The sequence below is a fragment of the Pan paniscus genome, chromosome 11 (assembly GCF_029289425.2).
Source record: "Pan paniscus chromosome 11, NHGRI_mPanPan1-v2.0_pri, whole genome shotgun sequence".
Lineage (NCBI taxonomy): Eukaryota > Metazoa > Chordata > Mammalia > Primates > Hominidae > Pan > Pan paniscus.
This window is the reverse complement of record NC_073260.2, coordinates 75326860-75352777: the sequence shown is the minus strand read 5'-3', so window position 1 is coordinate 75352777 and position 25918 is coordinate 75326860. Positions and strand designations below refer to the sequence as shown.

The window sequence follows — 25918 nt, the reverse complement described above, 5'->3', positions numbered from 1 at the left end:
ATTTCAGTGCCATCATATACCATGGTATGAGGTCCTTGTTAAGAGAAATTATCCAGAACTCAGAAATAAAGGAAAAGATAACTGCAGTCCTTTTCAGAGCCACACTAGAGCACTGTCTAAGAGGTCTATCTGAAGACTATTTAATTCTCTAGGGCAATATACCTTCGTCTGTTTGCTAATGATGGCTGATTAGGGCCCAAACTCTGTGTTAAGGCACACATTTTTGTTTGGTAAAGTTGCAAATTACTCCTATTCATTAGAAAAAAAACACTCCCCCAAATTCTACTTCTATTGCCATGTAGAAAATTATTAAATTATTCAATTTTGTCTCCAACTTAGCAAAAGGATTTCCATTTTGCCTTTCCTGGTGGACTACAGTACCTGATCATCTTTTAGCCCTATTTGTCACCTTGCAAGTTCCCTCATTAGTGGGTTAAATATGTCATTGACAAATGTTCATTCTACTCTTAAAAGACAGTTATATTTTTTGAACTTTTTAAAAAGTATATTTTGATATCATACAGGCCTGGTGTCTATTTGGTCAGTGTGCAGAAAAGAGCAGCCTGAATGTTGTCCTTAGCAAATCTGCTTGTAAGGTTGGCCCATGGCTGGCACATCTGGGAACTTGAATTTTGGGAGGGTTCCCACTACCCTGAAAAGAGTGGCTCACTTTGTCTAAACTGTTTGTATAAACAATATGGTTTATGGTGAACACCTATTTTCCTTTGAAGAGTCTGGAATTTTGGTATGTGTCAGGTCTGACCAGCCCCCAGTGACAACCCTGGGCCCTGAGTCTCTAATGAGGTTCCCTGGTAGACAACATTTCATGCATGTCATCACGCATTGTTGCACGGGGAAGTGAACATGCCCTGTGTGGCTGAACCTTGTTCCATATGCCTTTTCCCTTTGATGATTTTTTGCTGTAATATCTCCTATCTGTGAGTTCATGAGCACGACTATACCCCAGGCCTTGTGAATATTCCCAGCAAATCACTGAATCTGGGGGTGGTCTTGAGGATACTCTGACAAAGTTATAAGCATTTTTACATAAAGCTTCTAAAGGGTTCTCTTAAAATAAATGAACTAGATCCTGTTTGATATGAAGCACAATTCCAGATTTCACAAAGAGGCTATCCCTCCTGAGGTCACTCAAATGAAAACACCACATTTCCTCTCTAAAACCCAAGTATTTGAAGTGAGCTTACTGGTATCCTGATATGACCCATCAGGGCAGTGAGTAACACAGCTGTTGGTTTCTTCATTCAGAAAGTATCCATATTTGCAGGACATGCATTGGTCACCATGGCTCCCAAAGCAGGACTCACAGTTGGGGGCACACTTCCTGCAGCGCTTCTTGTCGGCGTGGTAGTGGCCAGGGGGGCAGCTGGAGACACAGACCCTGCATTGTGAAACAATAAGAAAGAAGGCAGCGTCATGAGCAAACCAGTCCCCAGCATTCTCTTGGAGGTGCTGAGCAAATGGCTGAGCTCAGCTTCCAAATCACTTTTAAACCAGGATGCCAACACCACATCCAGAGAGCCAGATTGTTTGTTAAACTTCCTCCTGCACAGTGTGCTGAAGTAGCAATGCAGTTACCCAACACCAAATCTACCAAGGACTTTTCAAACCATTTCCTGGTTTGCACCTAGCTCTTGAAAAATGATGGTGGTTACAGAGAGGAAGGTTATGGTGGTGAATCAGAGGAAAACTATGTGGGAACCACAACTCTATTCAAAAAGGTCCCTTTAAAAAGGTGTGACTTCTATTTTTGTGTGTTGTTTGTCATATGGATCCTGTATGTGCATGTGTGAGTGGCGCTGGTGGTTGTATGCTATTGTCTAAATTAATATAAATATATTTAAATTTATGTTGTATATGAGAACACTTAAAAAAAAAACTTTCTTGTTTGCCCATAATGGAAGCACAGAGCTTTATTTATCCATTCAACAAATATTTACTGAGCACCAATTAAATGTCAGGCATTTTGCTAAGTGCAGGAGATAACAGAGGCTGGGAGATAGCCAAAGTCCTCCTTTCTCTTAAGGAATTTAAATTCCAGCAGACTTACAACAGGAATTCTTAACACGTCTGGGTCTGTCTGGGGGACTGGAGTATGGAGGAACCGTGTGGCAGCTATGCTTAGTGAGTTTTCGCCTGAAGGAGGAGGGAGAAGGTGGGTGGGGCTGTGGGAGACAAGGGGAGGTCAGGATGAACTCTGATGGGGGCAGTCACCATTCCTTGGCTCTGCCCAGGAAACATATCTGCACAGCTCAAGCAGACACCAGGGGCTCAGAGGCACAGGGTCCACCTTAGTGCCCAGGGCAGAAGAGTGAGATCAAGCAGGACCAACCCCTTTGCCACACTGATGGCCTATGTGCTGGAATATGTGGAAAAGCATCAGTTTGGCCTGTGCATTGGCATCTTTGTGAAGTCATGAAATCAAACATCAGTGGGGTGGAAAGGACATGAAACTTGTGTGAGATGGGAGGAATAAGTTCAAGAAATCTATTGTACCTCATGATGACTAGAGTTAATAACAATTTATTGTGTACTTGAAAATTGTGACGAGAGTAGTGTTTAAGTATTCTGGCCACAAAAAAACATAAGTATGTGAGCTAATGCATATGTTAAATAGCTGGATTTAGTTGTTCCAAAATGTGTGTATGTATGTATGTGTGTGTGTATATATATATACACACACACATATATATATATAAACATCATGTTATGCATTATAAATACATGCAGTTTTTACTTGTCAATTAAAAAAAAAAAAAAAAAGAAAGGTCTGGAGGGGCAGGTGCTTAGCTGGTTCCTCCACCGTCCTCCAAACGTGAGAGAAGACATTTGCAGTTTCACAGCATACATGCACATTTTGCGTTTTGTAACTCAATATAGTTTTCACCATTCTGAATAACACAGGGAGGCAGTCGGCCTGCACAGCAGCCTCTTTTCTATGTTTCGGTCCTGGCGGGAGAATAGTGGAAGATGCCAGTGGCCTGCACACACCCCATGGTATTAGCCTTGCAGGAACTCCTAAGATGCCTGGCACATGCTGTGGGGATGTGACTTGGCACCTCTCTTACCTGGTATTGTTTTTCAGCTTGTAGTAGTAGTGCAAACAGTCATTGCAGTGGTCTGGTCCTGGCCCGTCACAGCCAACCTCACTGCACTCAGGGTCGCAGGGACCTTTCCAAAAGACAGAACAATACTTGGAAAAATGATTTTAGAGCAGGTCAGCTTTACCTTGAATTTGGTATAAAATAAGACCTTTTTTTTCTTATGCAGAGAGTTTCTTTAAGACAGAGGAATAATTGTCAATGTGGCTTTAGGTCCAGAGATGAGCTCTTGACTTTTTTTGACTTTTGATTCCTAGGCAACCTCAATTACCTAGGTATAAAGAATATAAATTCTAGTCATGGCCTGGTCTTCAAAGCATATATGGCTGCCTTGTGGTAGATAAATATTTTAGAATTCAAATGAACTGTAGCAACTGGAAAAAAACCAACTGCAATTAAGTATGTGTAATAGTAAAAAGATTGGATTTGTAGAAAAGAGAGAAGTTGTTGACAAAAAAGAAAAAAGCATTATTATTTAATGCCTGGACCAAATGACCTGTCTCATTAAAGCTACTGAATACCTCTGAAATACTGTGGCCAGGAAGAAACACCATTACAGCACCTGGCACAAGCTTATCAGCATCCAGTCTCAGACACAGATAATAGATTTAAAATTGCATCCTACACAAAGGCCAATGGGCAATTCAACAAAAGAAAATGACATATAAATTTAAAAAAAACACAAGCAAGCTTAAAGGATTCCAGACCTGGGATGAAAGTTCCCAGTCTCTCTTACTACATATTCTTTGGTATAGAACTGAAGATAATGAACAGTAAGAAAAAAAATGCCAGAAAGATGGAGCTATTTTGTGATTGATGAAAAACTTTCTAATGACATGGGCTAGTTATAGAAGTTTTTAATTCTCTTCTTTGTTCTCCATATTCTGGAACATTTGGTCTCATAATCTGCAAACTCTTTCCCACTGAAAATTCCTATGATTTTAACTAGCAATAAATATATTGAATGAAATGTACAAATAGTAAGTCAAGGGTAGTAGAAAATCTACTTATTGTAACCCAAAGGACTTACTGTTATACCTTGGTTTCTTTGAGTCATTATGGGACTATGTTTCATAATTAACTGAATCACAGAAACATAAAAAAATGTTAGAACTCGGGTGGAATGACTTAGAGAAAAAATCTGGTAGTCAAATACCCTCATTTTACTGATGAGGAAACTGATTTTCCAAGAATTTCAGTGGCTTGCCCAGTATCACATGGTGAGGGGAGGGGATCAACGTAGGCCCTGATACTTAGGTAAAAATTCCTGCTTAGATGTAGCAAATCATGTACTAGGGATGACTTCTCCATCTGAATGGAAATAAGTCATTTCAAAATGCTGCAGACTTGAATATACTTCTGATTAACTGCAAGAGTCATTTGACAGCACTGCTTATTTCTATTTTCCCCAAAGCTTCAAATCGATCTCCAAATTCCATAGCTACTGCAACTTGGGACATTTTAGCCATCTGCCATCGTACACCAGGGGAGTGGTGTCTCTGCTGTCTATGGACTGAAGTTCAGCCAGCTGTGATCTCACAGTCCCTTGGATCCAATGACACAGTACGGGAATCTGGTTATGATAACGCCATCTGTGTCTCTAATCTGGCTGACTTCTAAATGAAGGTGAAAACTGCAGCTCCAAAGGAAAGGAGTCATGGGTGGCCCTAAATTTTCACCAGATGACTTCTAGAATAAAAAAAAAAAAAATCCCAAATATTTATTCTTGATATTTGCCAAAAGGGCTCTCACTGTATGGCAAGTTCACATACTATGCTGTTTCTTTTATCATCTTAAACTGTCCCAGATGAAGTTTAGCATTGTAGGTTGCAGGATAATAATGCAATAATTGTCTTGGTTCTCTCACAAGTGCCAATGTTGATGTTTTAGAGATATAATCAGAAAAACCACAAAGATATATAACTGTTCTGAATCTCAACATTCCAAAATTTGAATGGGAAACATTACCAAAATATGAATAAAGAGTAACAGCTTACTATTATACTCTATTTATGTTTTTTGGATCTACTTTCTCCTATCCGAGAAGACAAAATAGTTTGCTAGTTAAAATATAAATAGCAATGCTATACGCTCAAAGCAAAACATCACAAAATCTAATACAATCCAGCTCTGATAAGCTCAATTGGTCTTAATTTCAAGCATGTTTATTGATTCTAGGATGCTATCTGTTTAGAATAAAAGTAACCACATGTGTATGTAAGATAGTCGGTTCAGGTGGTTAATGAAGTACTTTTATTTTTAGTATTTAGAGGAAAATCTCAGAACTGCAAGAAAAAATATTTCTCATCTAAAGATACATTAAACTTGTACTTATAGTTTTTTTTTCTTTTCTTTTCTTTTTTATTTTTTTGAGACTGAGTCTCACTCTGTTCCCAGGCTGGAGTGAAGTGGTATGATCCCGGCTCACTACAACCTCCGCCTCCTGAGTTCAAGTGATTCTTGTGCCTCAGCCTCTCCAGTAGCTGGGATTACAGGTGCGTGCCACCACACCCGGCTAATTTCTTTTTGTATTTTTAGTAGAGATGGGGTTTCACCATGTTGCTCAGGCTAGTCTCAAACTCCTGAGCTCAGGCAATCCACCCTCCTCAGCCTCCCAAAGTGCTGGGATTACAGGCGTGAGCCACCGCACCTGGCCTATAAATAGTTCTTCATTAGGAGAAGCTTTGTCCATTATGTGTTACATGTCATATCTTAGAAGGATTGAATGCTCCTAGGAGTGCTAGCCAATGCAACAAGACAGTAGTCAGAAATAATGACAAGAAGGACAACAAAACCAATTTGCAGATGATAAGGCTGTAATACCTAAACCATCCCAGAAAATCAACTCTAAACTATATAAATTAATGAAAGAGTTAAGCAAAGTGGCCATATATAAAATAAATACAACCAATAGATTTCCTACACACCAGCATATACTAGTTAGAAAGCATGGAATATTTTCCACTATAAGAGCACCAAGGCCCAAAATACTTAGGTGTAACGCTAACAAGAAGAAAACTACATAAAATTAAAAGATTTCAGTAAAGTGGGACATGATCTATGTTTTAAATGGAAAGATTGTATGTTGCAAAAACAATTCTTCCCATAAGATTGCATATAAATTCAAATTAAATTCCAATGAGACTTTTAAAGGGAGACTTAAAAATCATTCTAAAATTCATCTGGAAGAATAATAGGGCAATAATTGCTATGGAAATGGGAAGCAGATGTTCTACAAATATAAAAATACATCATGAAATGAAAACAAAACAGTGTGGGTGGTATTGGTTTGAGAATTATTAGATTGATGAATCAGAAAAGGTGGAACCAGAAAAGATGCTGGTATAAGAACTTACTATATTGTTACAAAGGAAGCATCCTAAACTAATAAAAAAAGAAGGGATAGTTACTTGGCCAATGATGTTAGTCTGTCTGGAAAATAACTAAAGACAGAGCTTCAATTGACACTATATGTCATAAACCAAAATGAGTTCCAGATGAATTAATGGCCAAATGTAAAAAATAAGAGATTACCAAGCAAAGCATGTGAATATTCAGTAGACATTAAAGGATAAAACTTCTGCAAAATATCAGTGTTATATCTGAGACCATAAACCCCAGCCTCTAATAGTTTTTTTTTTGTCAAAACAACACAAAACAAAACAAAACTTAACAGTGATAAGTGATAATATGTTTTCAGCAAAGACGAAACAATGTGAGAGACAATAACATACAGAGTGTTCACAAGGAGATAAGAGGATTACTGTACTTCGAATAGAAAAATGGGTAAAAGACAGTTGTATTTAATTCAGAGAACTACAGAGGAAGAAATGTTTAGATTTACAGGCAATCAAAGCTATAACATTTTTAAAACGTTCACCTCTTTCTTTTTTTTACTTTTTGTTCTCTTTATTTTTTTCTGTTGGCAGGAATGAGTGTAATAAACAATCACATAGCTGGTCACAGTGAAGACTGGTACATCTTGTCTGGATAGCAAGTGACAAAATGTTTCCAAGCCCTAAAGCTGATTATCCTCTTTGATGCAGTAAGTCTCAAAACAGAACTCTATTCTAAAGAAATAATGAAGATATAGACAAAGATTGATAAATAATGATGTTTATCCAAACCGTGTTTAAAATAGTGTAAAATTCTGTAAGCGAACAATATGTCCCAGATTACAGATTAACTATATTATGGTACAATCACAGTATGGACTATTAGCTTTGTAGATAACACATATGGATATTTGAATATATGAGTGCACTGATATACACACACAAATATTTAAGGGGAAGAAAATATGTCAGAATATGGGTAGTAGATTGTTCTGTTCCATTCTATTCTGTTCTGTTCTATTCTGTTCTGTTCTATTCTATTCTATTCTATTCTATTCTATTCTATTCTATTCTATTCTATTCTATTCTATTCTATTCCATTCCATTCCATTCCATTCCATTCCATTCTGTTCTCCCATGTGGTGGGATGATGCATGAGCTGCCTCTTTTTAGCCTGTGTCCCACTGGAAGCCAGCTCACCTGCATAATCCTCTGTGCCATAGTCATCTGTAGGGTCTTCAACTCGGCTATAGCGGAACCGTTCCACTTTCGGAAATTCATTGGTTGGTGAATATGGCTGCACAGAGGTGCCATAGAGGACCAAAGACCATTCTTTCAATTTACCTTGAGAAATAATAATGAAATCACAGCATGACCAAATTTTCCCTCTTTAGCTCTGTAACATCTTTAAGTCCTTCTCACTCAAGAAAAAGCAACAGAACTGTGGGAGGCAGATGGATATGAATCACTACATCAAACGCAGAGCTAGAAATGCGTATTTCTCATCATTTGCAGAATTATTTAATAATTCACATACCACATATTGACTGAGCATGTACTACAAGAGAGGCCTTGATTTAGTCAGCATTTATAGGAAGACTGAGAAACAAACACACTTCAGATTGCTGGATCAAGGGCTGAATTTCAAATTAGAAATATTTAAGAGAATCCCAGGACTTAATAGAAGGCTTTGTTTTTCTAGGTATAAAAAGTCTTATATGGCCCGGTGCGGTGGCTCATGCCTGTAATCCCAGCACCTTGGGAGGCTGAGACTGGTGGATCACGAGGTCAGGAGATTGAGACCATCCTGGCTAACATGGTGAAACTCTGTCTCTACTAAAAATAACGAAAAAAAAATGAGCCGGGCGCAGTGGCACGTGCCTGTAGTCCCAGCTACTTCGGAGGCTGAGGCAGTAGAATCGCTTGAACCTGGGAGGCAGAGGTTGCAGTGAGCGGAGATCACGCCACTGCACTCCAGCCTGGGCAACAGGGCAAGACTCCATCTCAAAAAAAAAAAAAATTTTTATTTTGGCATTATCTGACTTAATAAGTAGACAGAACAACTCTTTGTTCTCCCTAATTCCTGGTATCGGTCATTCAATATTTAGAAAACATCACTAATGATACTGTCCTATAGACCTGTGCTGTCCAATGTGATAGCCATTAAACATTTGATTATTTAAACTTAAATGAACTAAAATTAACAAAAATTTTGAGATTCAGCTTCTCCGTCACACTAACCATATTTCCAGTGCTCAAGAGCCATATGTGGCTAGTGGCCATCCTACTGGACAGCATTTCCATCATTGCAGAATGTTCTGTGGGTCAATGTGCAAAACAGCATTTTCTTTCTTTTTTTTTGATTTCGTTCTGTCACCCAGGCTGGAGTGCAATGGCATGATCTAGGCTCACTGCAACCTCTGACTCCCTGGTTCAAGCAATTCTCCTGCCTTATCCTCCCAAGTAGCTGGGATTACAGGTGGCCCCCACCACGCTCAGCTAATTTTTGTATTTTTTAGTAGAGACATGGTTTCACCACGTTGGTCAGGCTGGTCTTGAACTCCTGACCTCAGGTGATCCACCCGCCTTAGCCTCCCTAAGTGCTGGGATTACAGACGTGAGCCACCACACTTGGCCCAAAACAGCATTTTCTGGGCAGGAACGCCTTGAGACCTGAGGCAAGTGTTTCACCTTCTATGAGTTTGGATCACTTACAAGGAGCATTTTGCTTTAGTTTAGTTCTTATTTGTTAAGTTATTTCTTAGCTTCATAAAATTGTGTTCAATGCAAAAAGTAAAAAAAAAAAAAAAAAAAAAAAAGGAAACGTGCCTCCATTTCATTAAAGTTAGTAAAACTGACCTCAAAAGGAATCAACCGTAAGCAGAAGTGATTAAGACAAAACCATTACAAACATAGGCATATGCTGGTAGGAAGGTAGAATGCCCCTCAGAACCCCTCTCACCTTGGCTTAATGCATAGAATCTAGACAAGGTCAGGGGCTAGGGTCTGGGGCTAGCTCAGAAAGTGATGGATTTCAGCTTGTCGGCGTCCTTCATCTATTAGCACCTACCATCACCATCAAATCGATGTTTGATGTTTTTAAGTGCTTTCTATATGCTAAGCCCCAGTCTAAGTGATTTGTAAGTTTTATTCCATTCACTGTTCAAAACAATTCTAAGGTGGGTACTAACATTCCCAATATATAGAGGAGGAAACAGAGCCACAGAGGTTGGTAACTTCCTCAAAGGCAATAAGAGGACAGACTGGTATTAAAACATACTCCAATTCCAAATCCTGTGTTTTTAAACCATATACAAAATTATCTCCTATTCATTTCTAGGAGTTTAGGAGCCTGACATTTAAAAATGAACACATTCTGTGATGCATGCATTTTTTTTTGACTTTTACATTGGACCAGTACAATTGGTTTATATATGGTTTGCCCTCTGCCAGCTTTTCTTTGGACTCATTTGTTAATGACCAAGCTTTTCACAATCAGGGTATTATTCAGGCCCAGAATTCTAAGTAACACGCATTAGGGAGTGATAAGAAGTGAATGACTGCTGGAAATTGATGACCTATCTGATTGCCTTTAGGTAGCAGTGCAAAAGAGAACGCATTTTCCTTATGACATCTCTCAAGTGTACAAATGAAGTATATAATACAAGGACACTATAGGTCATCCTAATCATTAGTCACCTTAAAATTTAGTTCATTTTGTTTAAGATCGTTTTGGATGCAAAAGTTTACCCTCTAAGTGCTTTGAAGAGTGCTGTCTCAAAATTGATTATTTCCCTTTGTGCCATTTCTGAAGGACATCATAAGCCCACTAGGGATATCCTTCCTGTGTAATTCATCTCTTTATATTTCACTTATTATGTAATTTTATTTCCTTAGAACCTCTACTATGATTCACTTCAAATAACTGTCATATTTGGGCCATCATTTTTTTTCTCCTCTACCCCTTTTTCTGTTTGCTAAATTTTATAGATGATTTTGCAATTAATATTGAAACCTGTTATTATGAAATAGCTGTGTAAATACAGAAGGAGAAAAATCCATCTTACTTGCTAACACATAAATGCAATCTGCATATATAGGTTCAATGTGCCAAAAATCAAAACACCCTCAAACGCTCTTAATATGTATTGTAATAATAAATAAATGAGAAGAGACAATAAATAAATATAAATTCAGTTTGGAACCAGGAAGTTCTATATTAGGGGATGAGTCTACCATTTAATTGGGCTAGAAAATTCTACAGATCCAACTGAATTTCTACTCGCTTACTGATGTAACCCTTATTAATCAGAGAGGAAGAAAACTATCATAGGACTGTACACCACAGAAACAATGATATAGACACATGCACATACACACACACACACCCCCACCCATAAACAGGACACTCAAAGTCCCTTACTAAAGGTGTAACTAATCCTGAAATGAAAGGTTGGTTGAAGTAAAGATACACAAAGACTATATGTTTCTATTAAAGTCTCCAGGCCAGTAATAGCATTAGGGTATCTCTCGTCTGGCGTAAAAAGAACACCTCAACACCTCTAAAATGACTGGAGGTGACTAGGGTTAAATGTGAACATTTAAATAGTATAAGGAGATGCCTCTGCTATGAAATAGGTAACTCTAGATTCTCTGAGCTACTGTAGAGTTTTAAGTGCACATAATCATAGTAAGCTCTGTATAGACTCAGAACTTCTTGAGGGCAGAGAGATTTATATTCGTGACCCCTGACCCTTAGATGCAATGCATGGTTAACCAGTAGCCCTAGGAGCAGCCTGGGCTTATCATGGAGAGTAGAATTTCTGGTGTCTGGTGGTAATAAAGAACAGAGTCACGTTTAGTTAGTTTTATAACTTTAAAATGCTCAAAAACATACTCTTTATGTCTGCACCTTCCTTGTTACACAACTGCCACATTTGACAGTGTTTATTTCTCCGGGGTCTCTTGTCCTGTAAGAGTCCAGCAGTGATGCCTGCTAATGGATCACAGCCCAGTCACCATGCTTCCGTTTCACCTATGTGCCATGACCCTGTGCAACCTCATGGCAGGGCAATAAGCATGCGCTGCAAAGAGGAAGAAAGGAGAGAGGAAGATCCTGGGAACTATGTAGATTACAAAGAAGTGAAAGGGTCTAGAAACTCTGGGCTATAATCTGCATGTTTTCTCTATCAATCCTGCCTTATTGACAAACATTTGCTTTCTTGATAAAAACTTGGTAACCACTATATTCAGGCTGCATTCTGGAGGTGAGCTGGGCACAGATACTCTTTAACAAAACGTTTATCCTGATTCATTGTGACCTGGCCACCATTCTGGCTTTGACCTCCCTGATTATGGGACCACTGTGGCAAACAAAGATGAACCTCATTATAGAACTAGGGAAGAGATAACCAAAATGTACAGTCAACAATGGATCTCTCAGAATGAGTAACTTTCTCAGATTGGCAGGCAAAAGTCTGGCAAATGTGCCCTTTATCCCTGTGTTCTGCTGTGTGCCTCCTTTGCCCTGTGCAGCTAGCTGTATCTGAATGCTACACACTCCTACAATTACAGAATGTCTAGGTTACTTTATTCTGTAATCTGGAGAGGGCAAGAACTGGATGTCAGTCCCAAAACTTCCCCCAAGCCTGGTTCTTCTAAAGAGGACTGGACAGAGCACTGAGAAGGAGGACTTTATCTGATGGCTAAAGATGTGTTCATGGATGGGTGGGAAGCTAATTAGTTATCAAACGGATCATTCACTGCTGAGCCACTCTGTAGGGTTCTGTAATGGGCAACACAGTCTCTCACCCCATGTTGCCTTGTACTTTCCCTTATTTTATATTATAAACAAGCTTTACAGGTTAGCATGAAGACGGGAATAGGCTATGTGCAGAAACAGACTGAGCCTACCTGAAAAGACCTTTGTTAACATCATAATTTCTGTTTTACATGTCAAGAAGGGTTTCTTTTTCCTTGGCTCTTGGGCTCATGCAGGGAAGAATATCATCATCATTTTCTTTAGTGGTACCCAGATTAGCTGGCATGGGCCGAGCTCAATGTCTTGCCTAAACTGAAAAGTAAATTTAGGGAAAACTAAAAAGAAATAGATAACTAAGGAAGCCTGTCTCTTCTTGGGAAATTATGCAATTGAACTCAGTGCCGGTAGACAGGCTGGCTTGTTTACAGACACAGAAAGTCTGGGAAGCTGGTTAGAGATGTGGATCATGTATTCTGAAACATCAATCAAAAGCTGTCATGTTTTGTTCTATACTATATGTATTCTTTATTTCCTATCCTTAAATTATTATCTCTCAAATGGTAATCTTGAGAACTGAAATACATGCAGGTAATTCAAAGCACACATGAAATGAACCACATGAGAAAAGATGCTAATATGTGAGTGTGAAACACTCTGGCCAAAATATACTCCATCATTTTCTTCTACACAGTAGAACAATGTATAGAAAGGGAGTTCTCACCTGGAGTCTTAAAGTTCCTTAGCTGAGAGGGAGTATCATAAACTTCAAGGACCCAGTCACCAGCAGCTCTTTCTCCCCAGCAATGAATGGTCATGAACTCCCAGTTTTTGAATCCTTCCATGGAGTGATCAAATAGCCTGAAAGTGAATAAAACATTGTTATGTGCGATATTTCAAATCCAATGAGGGTCTAGTTAATACCACAATCAACACTGTTTTTTGTATCCATTAGCAAGTTCAGCTGGGCACTAGAGCTGGTCTGCATCCTGGATGTCACCAATTTGCAGATATATATATATACATATATATATAAATCATTGTTTTACCACAGAGAAACAGAATTGGGGCTGGCTATGTAATAGCAAATCTGGAAGGGAGAACCCACTGGGGATCAGGAAAACCAGGTTAAGACTCTATCTACAAGACTGACAGTAGAGTATTGAAGACGTGGAGGAGCTAGGGCTCTCTTATACTGCTGATAGGAGTGCAAAATGATACGAGGCTCTGGAAAACAGTTTGACAGTTCCTATAAAGTTACACACACACTCACCATAAAACTCAACAATCCTCCTCCTACCTATTTAAACAAGATAAATGAAGACATATGTTCACACGAAAAACTTCATATGAATGTTCATAATTCCCCAAAACTGTAAACAACTCAAGTGTCCATCAACTGGTAAATGTGTAAACAAATTATGGTACAGTCGGCCCTCTGTATCTGTGGATTCTGCATCTGTGAATTCAATCACAGATTGAAAATGGATGACTGTATATCCATACAACAAACTACCCAGTAATAACTAATACATACCATGATATAAATGAATTTAAAAAACATTATGCTAAGTGAAAGAAGCCAGATACAAAAGACTACATACTGCATGATTCAATTTATACAATATTCTAGAAAAGGCAAAATTATACGTAAAGAAACAGATCAGTGGTTGCCAGGGGCTGGGGAGGAGTGAGGAAAAGAGGCATGGAGAATTTTTGAGGGTGATGATAGAATTGTTTTATGTGTTGAAAGTAATGGCGTGTGGCTATACAGCAACACAGATTTGTCAAAACTCACTGAATTATTCACATAAAAAACTGAATTTACATTGTAGGTAAATTATGCTTCAATAAAAAGACTGCCCACTAATCTTATCCAGTTCAGGGAGTTATGCCTGAAATCCCAGCCTAGATCCTGCTCTTTCAGTCCTTCCAATGATTTCCAAAGCTCCGAATTTGCAGTTTAAAATCTCTTCCTGCTTGAAATAGCTAGAATTATTCTGTTTCCTGCAATGGAATCCTGAAAGATATGAAGTATGAAGGGAAAGAAAACAAACAGATTCCCTTTCAAGAATAAAGAGACATTAATAATGTACAAAATTAACATATTAAGAAATAAGTGGGTGCAGCGGTTCATGCCTGTAATCCCAGCACTTTGAGAGGCCGAGGTGGGCAGATCACCTGAGGTCAGGAGTTCAGACCAGTCTGGCCAACATGGTGAAACCCCGTCTCTACTAAAAATACAAAAATTAGCTGGGTATGGTGGTGTACCTGTAGTCCCACTACTCAGGGGGCTGAGGCAGGAGAATCCCTTGAACCCAGGAAGCGGAGGTTGCAGTGAGCCTAGATCATGCCACTGCACTCCAGCCTGGATGACAGAGCGAGACTCCGTTTCAAATAAATAAACACATCACTTATGCAGTTATATAACATAGACTTGACTACCCAAATAAATATCCCAAAGATACAGAAGACATTTTCTGTAAAGATGAAACCTACATAGTGGAAAGTGAAAGACGGGGCAAGTCCTTTTTGTATAGAACTTTAAAAAATTATGTTCATCTATTATTTCACCGAAAAAATAAAAAAAGAGTAAAATATTGCAAGTGAGCAAGGCAAACAGAGAGGAAAAATATCTCTAAAATTTTCTTAGGGGCAATCATGTCCAGTTACTGGGATATTTCTCTCCTTCATTGGGGACAAATGGTAACAAACGTTATGGTAACTAAAGTTTGATGGCTATTCAGAACACACAAATCAACTCTCTTTGCTTTAATCTCATGTTAACCAGACAAACTGGTGGTTATAATCTGACCGTCTCTGTACCTCTTCCCATTGAGAGAAAATGTGCCCTTCTAAACATAAAAGTAACTAGTTCAGTCTTCTTATAACAATATATTAGAACTCTGATTTTTTAAAAACGTATTTTATCAGTGCGTCTGAGGCTCTTTCTAAAATGCCAGCAGGATTCTAAAGCTAAAGGGTTCAGAAACACAATTTTGGATTGTGATAGGTAAATGGCTAACACTTTGCAATATTCCCTAGAGAAAAGCAATAAACAGGAAAATCACCTGCTATATGTTCCTGAACCCTTGAAAGACAGAAAAATGAAAATCATTAGGCAGCATTCTCAGGTGTCCCACGGTCAAAAAATTTGGGAAAGGCTGAATCAAACACAGATGAGTAGAACTCTTTAATAGAGGACATCTCAGATCTTCAGAATATGCAAATGTGTTTTATCAATTTCCATAATGGGGTTAATTGGGAGGCAGTGATTTTCAAAGTTTACCTGGACATGAAGCCTATTCTCTCTCTCTTTTTAGAACATCTGTATATGATCTATAAAGGTTCCCTCTTGAAATAGAGGAGTGTGGCACTTCAATGAGGAACCAGGTTGGATCTGGCAACTTTGGCTCATAGTGACAAGGATGAAGATGGTAGCTTTTTACATGAATATTTTCCCACTGGAATGGGTCAATAGAGAAAGGATGGTGCACTTTATGGAGATTCTACAATCCACTGAACAACCACAATCAGCTCATTTCACAAGTTTATGGCTTAAGACTAGACTTGGACAAGAAGAAATGGCTGTGTCATTATATACTTAACTTACATCCATTGAATCCTTCACTAAAAACCCACAACATGTGTATGTTGGGCAAGAAGACAACAGAGAAGGGGAAGAGGAGCTTTTTCAAACTGCCCTTTCTAACAGAGAGATGTTGTTACAGGGAATATGTTGATATAGAAATGGCTAGAGGCAGAAAAGCAGTTTAGAACCACTTCCTTCCTTAAGTCCCACAGCTCCAGCTTAAGCTCTAATTCGTGGAGGCCATGGTGCCATTTGAGGGCACTGAAGCAATAACTTGTCACATAATACCTCTCCAAGAGTGCCGAACTTAAAAGCAGTTCCCAAACAGTTTAGACAGAACACTTGGCTCATTGCCTCACATCCAAAAACTACAAAGGAGACTTGAAGCTGCCATCACATGAGGGGCAGTCTTGTTTCCACAACCTCAGCCAACTTTTAATCACTCATGGGTCAATGATTTGACTGCTGGATTAGCAGACCCTACGTTTCTTCCCTTCCACCCTTTCCTGTCCACCTTTGAAAGTCATTTCATTGCTACCAATCACTTTCAAATCACATCGGGCACAAAAATTAAATATAAACTGAGTGCCAAGAAGAAATATCCACAAATCAGAATTCAAGTAAGTGTTTCAAAGCCCAAACATAAATGAGCTCTGTCTATGTGGCTAAGCAGTTTTCCACCCCCTGGTCTCTTCACATTATTCAGAGTTGGAATGTTCATTAATTTCATGTGAATATAAGAGTTGAGGAGAGGAATGAAAATGCAGCCAAACGGAACCATCACATTTTGCTGAAAGAGTTGATGGGGAAAAAAAACAGGCACCAATGGTTGTTGTATCACCTAACTGGGCTTTACATTGCTAGTTTCATTCCGTCCTTTATAAGTACACATTGTTGTGTGTTTTAACTTGGATTCAATATTTCAGCTACTTCTTATTTTCTACCATTGTAACATTAAAGGAAACTGCATCTCTGCATAAAACAAAAGGTAATATAGCTTGTAGGTTTGCTTTGCATTGCAAAGAACATACTTGCTTAAGACAATCAAGTGTCAAACCATGGATACCTGCTACGGAGATTCCAATTGTGGGATCTTCTTTTATCAACTAAAAAGCTTAATGCCCAGTGTGAACATCCACGCTGTGCCAACAGTGAAGAGATCAGACACATGCCAACATTATTAGTGTGGGTAAAATGTCAATAAAGCAGAGCCAGTGTGCTGAAAGCCTAAGTACATTAACTCCATGCCTTTATCCACTTCTCCTCTTGCAGTGAAATTCTGTCCTGTCAAAGTTGACTTCATAATCATGTGCTCGATGAAATGATATATGCATGTGATGGCACAAATTATGCATCCAGTTATTAAAATGGTGCCCCACAGCCCTATCCCTGCAAGTGGTTTCCAAATAAATTACTTTGGATGAAGCCTGGTAGAAAAGATGACCATCAAGTGTAGTATATCCTTTAGAGGAATTAACTCAGGAAATAACTTACATAATTACTGTAAGCTTTATTTCCCTTCCTCTTAAAGAGTCTAGTGAATGTAACAAGGCCACAGCATTCTTCTGTGATGTTATGGCAACTAAATAACAAGATGTTTTATAAATACTGACAGCTATGTGTTATCATATAATTATTTCTAAAATTGTAAATGGATCTTAATTTCAGAATCATCCACTACTATTCAAATGGTATTTATGTTCACTACAGAACTAGACATCAGGCTAATATTCCTGGAAATTTTCTCTTTTCTCTCTTCTATTTTTTATTTTTTTAAGGTGATTCATTACAATTTAAGGTAGAGCTTGGAGAACTCATTTGGCTCCACTGTAGTTGAGTTTTTGGTTTTCTTTAGATGTTTGGTTTTTGTAAGTTTTAAATAATTTCTTCTGATACAGGGTATTTAAAACATACTATTTGCTTTTTCTTTCTTTCCTAATCTCAATTACTTCTTTAAGAAAGATTGAGAAGGAGAAAGGAACTGGTTCTAGAGGTCTGTAATACCTAAAATGATAAGTTTTTTTTTTTTTTTTTGGTAAAAAACCTTCCAATATGCAAACTATTATCAATTCATTCACCAACCCCAAAATGCATTCCTTCTTGTGGGTACATAAGTACTTAATCTTCCTCAAGCTTTAATTCATTTTAGAGTAGATGGCTTTTATTGAAATATCTGTTTTATATTATAAGCCCCTTTGTAATTTCCTTGCACAGCATCCAGCAGCATACTGCTCCCAAGTCTTTTGATGACACAAAAGTAATAAGAATGTGTATGAAAAAGCTGGATGATCTTTTAAATCCTTGCTATTTAAAGTGTGGTCTGTGGACAGGCAGCTTCAGGATCACCTGGGAGCTTATTAGAAATGCACATCCTTGGACCTCACCGCAGACTGATAGAATTAGACTTTTTGGGAGAGGGACCCAGCCAACTGCATTTGATAGAGTCATGTACCAGGTGCTTGGAGAAGCACTGTGTAATAAGAGTTACCACTTATTAAGTGCTTACTATGCTAGGCACTGTGCTAAGTATGTAACTGTATGTGATCTTAATATGTGTACCAACCAACCCTGTGAGGTATATACTATTACATCTATTTTATAAATGAGAAAACTAGGCTTTCTAAATTGAAACACAGATATCAGTGAAGTCAAGAAAAACCCAGCTCTGTCTAACTCCAAAGGCTGTACCTTCTTTTGAATGAAGGAAGAAGGTTCACGTGGTTGGGTGTTACTGGAATGTAAAACATTCACTGCAAAAGTGTAATTTTTACTGCAACCCACAGATGCATTTATATACCATGATGCCTTACAAATGTCAATAGTCTGTCATTGAACATTTGGGTAGGGAAGTGACAGAAATGACTGAAGCATAAACACTACATTTTAAATATATTTAACTATAGGACTCCATAGGTTTTGCAGATTAGAAAGTATACCTTCTCTTCATTTAAGGCCATAATTAGAAGCAGAGATATTCATCTGTAATCAAATTTAGAGAGTGAGGCAAAGTTTCACCTTTCAATCGAGGCCAAAATTTGGAACAGAGGGCCAGTACATCTAAGCTAAATCTAAAACTCAATAAGGGAGATTCAGAAAAAAAAAAAAAAAAAAAAAGACAGCTTTTTATAATTCTAACAGATGCAGCTGAAGAAAGAATCTGCTGGGATAAGCTTTTGTTTGAAAAATTTTGACACAGGCAGACTTTGAATGTGTCATAGTAGATAGGCTTATATCTAAAGTTGCTCTCATCTAAAAACATTTTCAAAGGACCCAAGCCCACCTGGCTTCTCCCTACACACTCGACCTCCATGCTCTTTATGGAAGTAAATCACTTGCTGTGAATATTCAATTTGCCTTTTTGTTAGGCAGGGTATACAGGCCAAGGGGAGAACCAAGAGGGTGGGAGGGCAGGGGAAGAGCAAAGGAAAGTCCATTCCAGGACTTCTCCATTGACCCACGGCACACACCCACTGAATGATCCATGGGGCTTGCCAGGGGAGCATGCACGCCGGGCTAATGGGGCACAGAGCTCAAGCTGGACTGGAGTTCTGAATGCTGCTGAGTGCCTTCCAGCGCTTAGCACCTGCAGATGCTTGGGGAAACTGTTCCTCCTCCAACAGCTGTTCTTCACAGGAGTTCAGGCAAGTGCCCGTCAGCCAGGACAGGGAGCCACTGAGGGGCTCCAGACGGCCCACACAGACTACATCAATGTGTTCAGCACTTCTCAGAAAACAGACTTTCAAGGAATTCCTGTGGTGAGGAGATAAACAATTCTGAAGAAATTCCTCACTGAAATGTCTAAGTAAATGAGGACTTCTGGAAAGCCAACCATAAATAGTGACCATAGTTTCAGGTCCCCAGATAGGACGTATATTTTGTCAATACTGAAAAGGAGAGCACTGTCCTCTGGACTCTCCCCCTCTGCTTCATCCTCATTGTCTGGTCTCTGGTTTTTTCATTGCAAAGGAGAGGTGATGCCAAGTGAGCCTCCAGATTCTGGTTCCTTCTCCCAGGAGCCAACACGCAGCCTGCTGTGAGTAAGCCATGGAGCAGAGGAGCTGCTTCAAAGGCCTTGGGGAGTTTTCCACGTTGGCTGCCAGGCTAGTTAAGTGTGCAGTGTTGGAAATTCTAAATCGGGATGAAAGAATCACCCCTACCCCCAGAGGGGTAGGACAGATAAAATGAGGAAAAGTCTGCCACAAGAAGCCAACATCTGCATCTCAAACCACCTCTGCTAGGGAAACATTGTTTTAAACTTTTCAGAATTCTTATTTAAAAAAAAAAATCTTTGTTCTTTGCTTTACATGGTCCTCCTGAGAAATCTTGACTTCTCTGAAAAAAAGACAAGGGTCTGGCAGGGGAAATATTTATTGCTCTTACCAATCATCTCTGGCAAATTCCTTCTAAAACCTGACCTCTTCATTTTTTTTCCCCACCACGGAGACGGACTGCCTTGCATACCAACATGAAGGACACCAGGACCAAAGCAGGCCTTTGCTTCACCTCCTCTCCACCCCTTTCTATGCCCTTGTTCCCAGCTCTCCATTCTGGGAATGTGCTTTGAAATGGGGCCAAGGTGAGAGGGCATGAGGCCTCCTTGCCACTAGGTCAGAGACTGAGAGGTTTTGAGGAGAAGTTTCCTCTAATGAAATGAAAGCTTCAGAATACTCCAGATGGATAGAGTGCCAAAAGAAACTGTCTTTCTTTAGCTGCCTCGGTAGGAGGGACGCTACCAGTGTCAAGCACAGCAGGAACGGGGGAGCCAGGCCTTGGAAGGTGGCCATTCATGGTTTTGGGACTGGGTGCAGCTGTTTCACATGGAAAGGGTCAGCTGCTCAGAGCAATAATTCTGCAGAGCTTGTAGACAAATGAATTCACAATATCCTTTACATCTCTTGGGGTCTCCAGCCCCCTCCAATCTCCAGGCTCTCTACCTCCCTTCAGTGGCTACTTATTTTCAGGACTGAGATGGAGGATAAACGAGAGCCACACTTGAAGAAACTGCTCCAGACCAAGAAGACACATTCTGGGAGCAAACTTTATTCCCAGGTGGTCTTGATGAGGGAGACTGAGGTGCGCTATGGGAGTGCCGGTCACCGCACGTCGGAAATGCCTGTTTCTTTTCTCCGACACAAGTCATGCAGCACTCTTGTGTTCAGCACTTTGCAAAGAGCAAAGCAGATGTCGGCTGTTGAAGAATGCATGCGAGCCCGAAGCCAGCAACACTGCAATCCACCAAATGCCTGTGATGGACTCCATAGCTCCTCTGCTCACAAGTTTCCTCACTGACGTCATTTCAGGGGAAGCCAAAAATAAATAGCGGAATATGCAGGAAGAGCCCAGACAGGCTGAAGAGGTTGAGTTTTTCAAGCAAACAGCAACAGTGGAGGGACTGTTTCTCTACAAGGAAGGGGGCTCGGGGGAACACGATCCACACATGTGAAGCAAACCTTTGCACTTCACAGTATTTCACCAGGATACATTTTCAAGTTAAACCCAGATGAATAATAGTAAAGAAAAGAAAAAAAAAAGCAAGAAATAAAGGCCTTCCCTAGCTTCGGTAACCACAGCTGGAGAGACTTTCATTCATCACGTAATTGTGTATCTGAAGTTTTGCTTGCTGGAAAGAAACCTCAGGCAGGTACCTGCAACTACCCTGCAGGCGGCCTGCTGAGGGCTCTTTGTCTGCAGTGGGAGGAGGACATGAGGAAGTGCCCAGCGATCCTATGCTGAGGAATCCTTATGTTCCTTGCACCTGCATATACTTATTGTGGCAAAGCTGCACATCACATTTAAAGTACTAAACCCAGGTTTCCCATACACTAATGGAAGACGTCAGATTTGAAAGAACACAGCAAGTCTAAGCACAGAAATAAAATGCACATGAAGATTTCAGATTCCGGGCTGGGCGCAGTGGCTCATGCCTGTAATCCCAGCACTTTGGGAGGCCAAGGCAAGAGGATCACTTGAGGTTGGGAGTTCAAGACCAGCCTGGCCAACATGGTGAAACCCCGTCTCTACTAAAAATACAAAAATTAGCTGGCTGTGGTGGCGTGTGCCTGTAATCCCAACTACTGGAGAGGCTCAGGCAGGAGAATCGCTTGAACCCAGGAGGTGGAGGATGCAGTGAGCCGAGATTGTGCCAACACTGCACTCCAGCCTGGGCAACAGAGCAAGACTCCATCTCAAAAAAGAAAAAAAAAAAAAAGATTTCAGATTCTGTACTCCTAGTTGCTATAAGCCAGAAAAGTTATTGTTCTCTCCTTTTCTCACTGTCCTATAGTAGATGAAGTTAGGGATTTTTAAAAGCAACTGGCAAGTTCAGTCTCACTGTTGGCCGTGCAGACTTTCATGGGCCTCTTGCCTCTCAACACCTCTGGCCTGTTGTTAGTGTTCTAACAAAGATCACCTCTGCCATGGTCACCTGGCGTGTGGACAAGTGGCTATGTCTACTTGGTTGACTAAGTCTAAAAGGTTGACTTTCATTTGAACTATATATGCCACTGATAAGAAAGTTTTTGCTCCCATTAAATGTTCTTCTGAGAGAAAAAAAAATCAAAGAAGCTTTAGGCTTTGGGCTGTGGTTTGTCATTTAGAACCACCATGAGAACGAGGATCACAAGAAAAGCTGACATCTCCCCTCTCCGGTCCCACTTGCTGACAACTTTCTCCCATGCTCCCAACCACTCAAAAAGCCAAGGGAGCAAAAGAAAATGAGTGATAGAACATTCTGGCCACATTCTCTCAGCAGGATCTTGGCCTGTCAAAATACAGTTACTTATATGCTGGGGAAGTGTTTTGGAGGAAGCAGGGAGGAGAGGTTAACAAGCGAAACTGAATACCCTCTAGGGCAATAAAGACTGAAGAGTCAGCTGGGTGCGGTGGCTCATGCCTGTAATCCCAGCACTTTGGGAGGCCGAGGCGGATGGATCACGAGGTCAGGAGATCGAGACCATCCTGGTCAACATGGTGAAACCCCGTCTCTACTGAAATACAAAAAACTAGCCAGGCATGGTGGGGCACGGCTGTACTCACAGCTACTCAGGAGGCTGAGGCAGGGGAATCACTTGAACCTGGGAGGCGATGACTGCAGTGAGCCGAGATCACACCACCGCACTCCAGCCTGGAGACAGAGTGAGACTCCGTCTCTCAAAAAAAAAAAAAAAAAAAAAAAAAAGGACTGAAGAGTCAACCTTAAAAACAGGGGTCAGCAAACCATAATCCTCAGGCCAAATCTAGCCTGCGCCTCTCTGTAAGTGAAGTTTGATTTGGCACACAGGCATGCGTATTCATTTATATTGTCTAGGTGGCTTCTGTACTCGAATGGCAGAGTTGAGTAGTTGGGATAAAGACCTGGCTTACACAGCTCAACACATTTATTGTCTGGCTCTGTGCAGAAAAAATCTGTTAACACCTGCTTTAAAAAATTAGAATTTCCTTTAAGTTTTGAAAGTAAGCAAGAGAATTCGGTTAATCTGTAACGAATGACAACAGATACTTAATGGTGGGGGAGGGGATATCAGAGGCCTTACGAGTTAGTGCTCTGCAATTCTTTTGTAGGATCAAGGACAAGTGGCCTTCAATTTTTCTACTGCATCCTTTTCTTAGCCAACTGTTAAATGCCCCACTTTTCCACGTCTACAGATTATAGGCAGCTTCACACTCTCTACTTATGAGCAGTGAGATCCTGATATCTAAGCGCCCCCTCTGCTGGTTCCCAGGTTAGGTGAAAGCAGCAGCCGTTCCCTTCTACCTAAGGAATAGCCGAGTGTTGCTGTGACTACTACACTGGTGGGCAGAGACCACTGCTGTACCTGTTGGCCAAAAGCTGAGACCTAGTTCCAGAGGGCGAGGTCAGGTAGATGGCCAGGTCTCCTCTCCTGGGGTGGGTGATGGTGATGCGCACAACGACGTGCTCCAGGTAGTTGACATGGCGGTTGGGGTTATCCGAGCAGCCCGAAGCTTTGTAGATGGAGCGCACTGCACTGTTAGGGCGGATTGTCCTGTAACAGAGAGAGATGGAGAGTTTGAGCAAATGACATCACAGAGCTCAGGTGAGTGAACCTGGAGGCATGGAATAAATATACAATGTAAGATAAGCAGCTGATAGCTGGATACTAAACAACGGTGCTATCACCAAAATAACTGGGTCACTGAAAGGATTACCAGTTAGTGGGAAAGATGCAAGGGAGAGGTGAAAAAGGAACAAGGTTCTTTCATCTTCATGAAGGTAATAGATCTCAAACTGAGTATGCATTGATATCAGCTTGTTAAAACACAGATTGCTGGCCCCAGAGTGTATGATTGAGTAGGTCTGGGATGGATCTCAAGAATTTGCATTTCTAATAAGTTCCCAGGTGATAGTGACGTAGCTGATCTATGGAATACACTGTGAGAACCACTTACTGTGGTACAGTGGAGGCTTGGGGGATTAGCATAAAGGGGGTTCACATCCCTTGCTCTGTAACCCACCAGCACATTCTTCCCTCTTGTCTATAGGTTCCCATCTTCCTCTCTAGCTTCCTCCTGTGCCACAGTTCCCCTTGAACACTAGGCTGCAGCCACAATGGCATCAGGTTCAACCTCTGGGATAATTCAAGTTTCCCCCCTTGGGGACTTTGCACACACTACTCTGCCTGAAGTACTTTTGTTGTTGTTGCTGATGTCCCTATGGCTAACGCTTCTTCCTTCAAGGTCAAAGCTTAAATTTCCCCTCCCTGAGACCTTCATCGAGCCACAGGTGAAAATATGTCCCCTATCTCTTATTTTTTACATTTTTTAAATTTCCAACATTCGTTTATTAGAATTTGTAATTATATACTTATTATTTTTTTTGGTGTGATACCTCCAATAGACTGTAACCTCCACAAGGGTAGGAAGTATTACTTATTCTCCTTTTTATTCCTAATGTTTTGCTCAGTGCTTGATATTCAGTAAGTGCGAGAAAAATAGTTACTTAGTGAATGAGTTTGTGAATGAATAAACAAATAATTTCTTTGATTCCATTTCCACATTTTTCAAATGAGAATAATACCCAAGTTGTTACACAGCTTTAAGAGGAAAACATACATGAAGTGTCTAGCCCTTGGCATGGCCCATAGTAAGTGCTCAATAAACACTGGTTAACTTTCCACCCTGTTGTTTTTTCTCTCTCATTCTTTGCCACAAGAGTAGAATGAAAATAAACTCAAACAACTTTAGTTGATTTACTTCTGCTTCCAAACAAATTTTCTCAAGAATGACAATGTCTCTAGTTTCATCATCAACCAAAGTTCAAAAATATTTTTCAGAGAGAAAAGTCTCTGAACAGAAAGCCAAGAGCAAAACACTAATAATCCTACTAAGATAGAATCCTGTTGGCAAACCCTGTCAGCACAGCCTCCAAGTTTGTGCCACTAAAACTGGGGAATAGGCCCTGAAAGCTGTGAGTAAACTGCAATCTCATTTACCGTACATTTTGTACCACTCTTTGGATAACTACGCAGTATAGACTTGTTACAGTTTTTAAAAGTACACTGACTTCTGGAGAATACTTGCACCATCAAATAGAAATATCGACAGTAGAAAACTTTCAAGAGCCCAGGGGTAAGCATATCCCCCAATCCCTTTTTTAAAGATGCTTTTCTTTGAAGGATTCTTGGGCTATACTAGTATGAATTTAACCGCTCAGAATCCTAGCCGTTCTATCACCATTTCATAGTCACATTAGAGAGAAACTACAGAAGCTTTTAGCTTCTGTGTGCAACAAGAGGCTGTCTTGAGCAATTGACTGGCTTGCTCTATTTTGGGGCATTGTCATGCTGTTTGCCGGCAGCAAGCATTACTTGATTTGTCGGTCTGTGCTCTCCACACACACGTGCTGCCGGGGAACGGTGGTCCACTTCTCTGCCTCCATCACCATGGCTTCTGCGTCCATCAGTCCAAATCCATAAAGATGGCTCACTGTGGAAAGCGAGAGACTGGTCAGCTTCACTAAGCTACATAGGTCAAATTATAATGTCACTCAGTAGAGACCCCAGACACCACCCTATGGGATCCTAGCTATCTTTCCAGCAATGATTTGAGAAATAAATCCAGCAAAACAGATACATAGTCATGTCAAGAAAATAAGACA

The 25918-nt window shown here is 40.2% G+C and overlaps 1 protein-coding gene across 2 annotated transcripts in view; it reads right to left on the bottom strand.

The window, feature by feature from the left end:
- PCSK5 (proprotein convertase subtilisin/kexin type 5) overlaps nt 1-25918 on the bottom strand; it is a 461615-nt gene that overhangs the window by 172151 nt on the left and 263546 nt on the right. For both annotated transcript variants that reach the window (XM_034967553.4, XM_024930148.4), the window contains exons 11-16: nt 25629-25746; nt 23619-23807; nt 12937-13073; nt 7655-7798; nt 3087-3189; nt 1206-1399 (exon numbers count right to left, since the gene is read on the bottom strand). In XM_034967553.4, coding sequence (XP_034823444.2) covers nt 1206-1399; nt 3087-3189; nt 7655-7798; nt 12937-13073; nt 23619-23807; nt 25629-25746 — 885 coding nt within the window. The remainder of the gene's footprint in view (nt 1-1205; nt 1400-3086; nt 3190-7654; nt 7799-12936; nt 13074-23618; nt 23808-25628; nt 25747-25918) is intronic.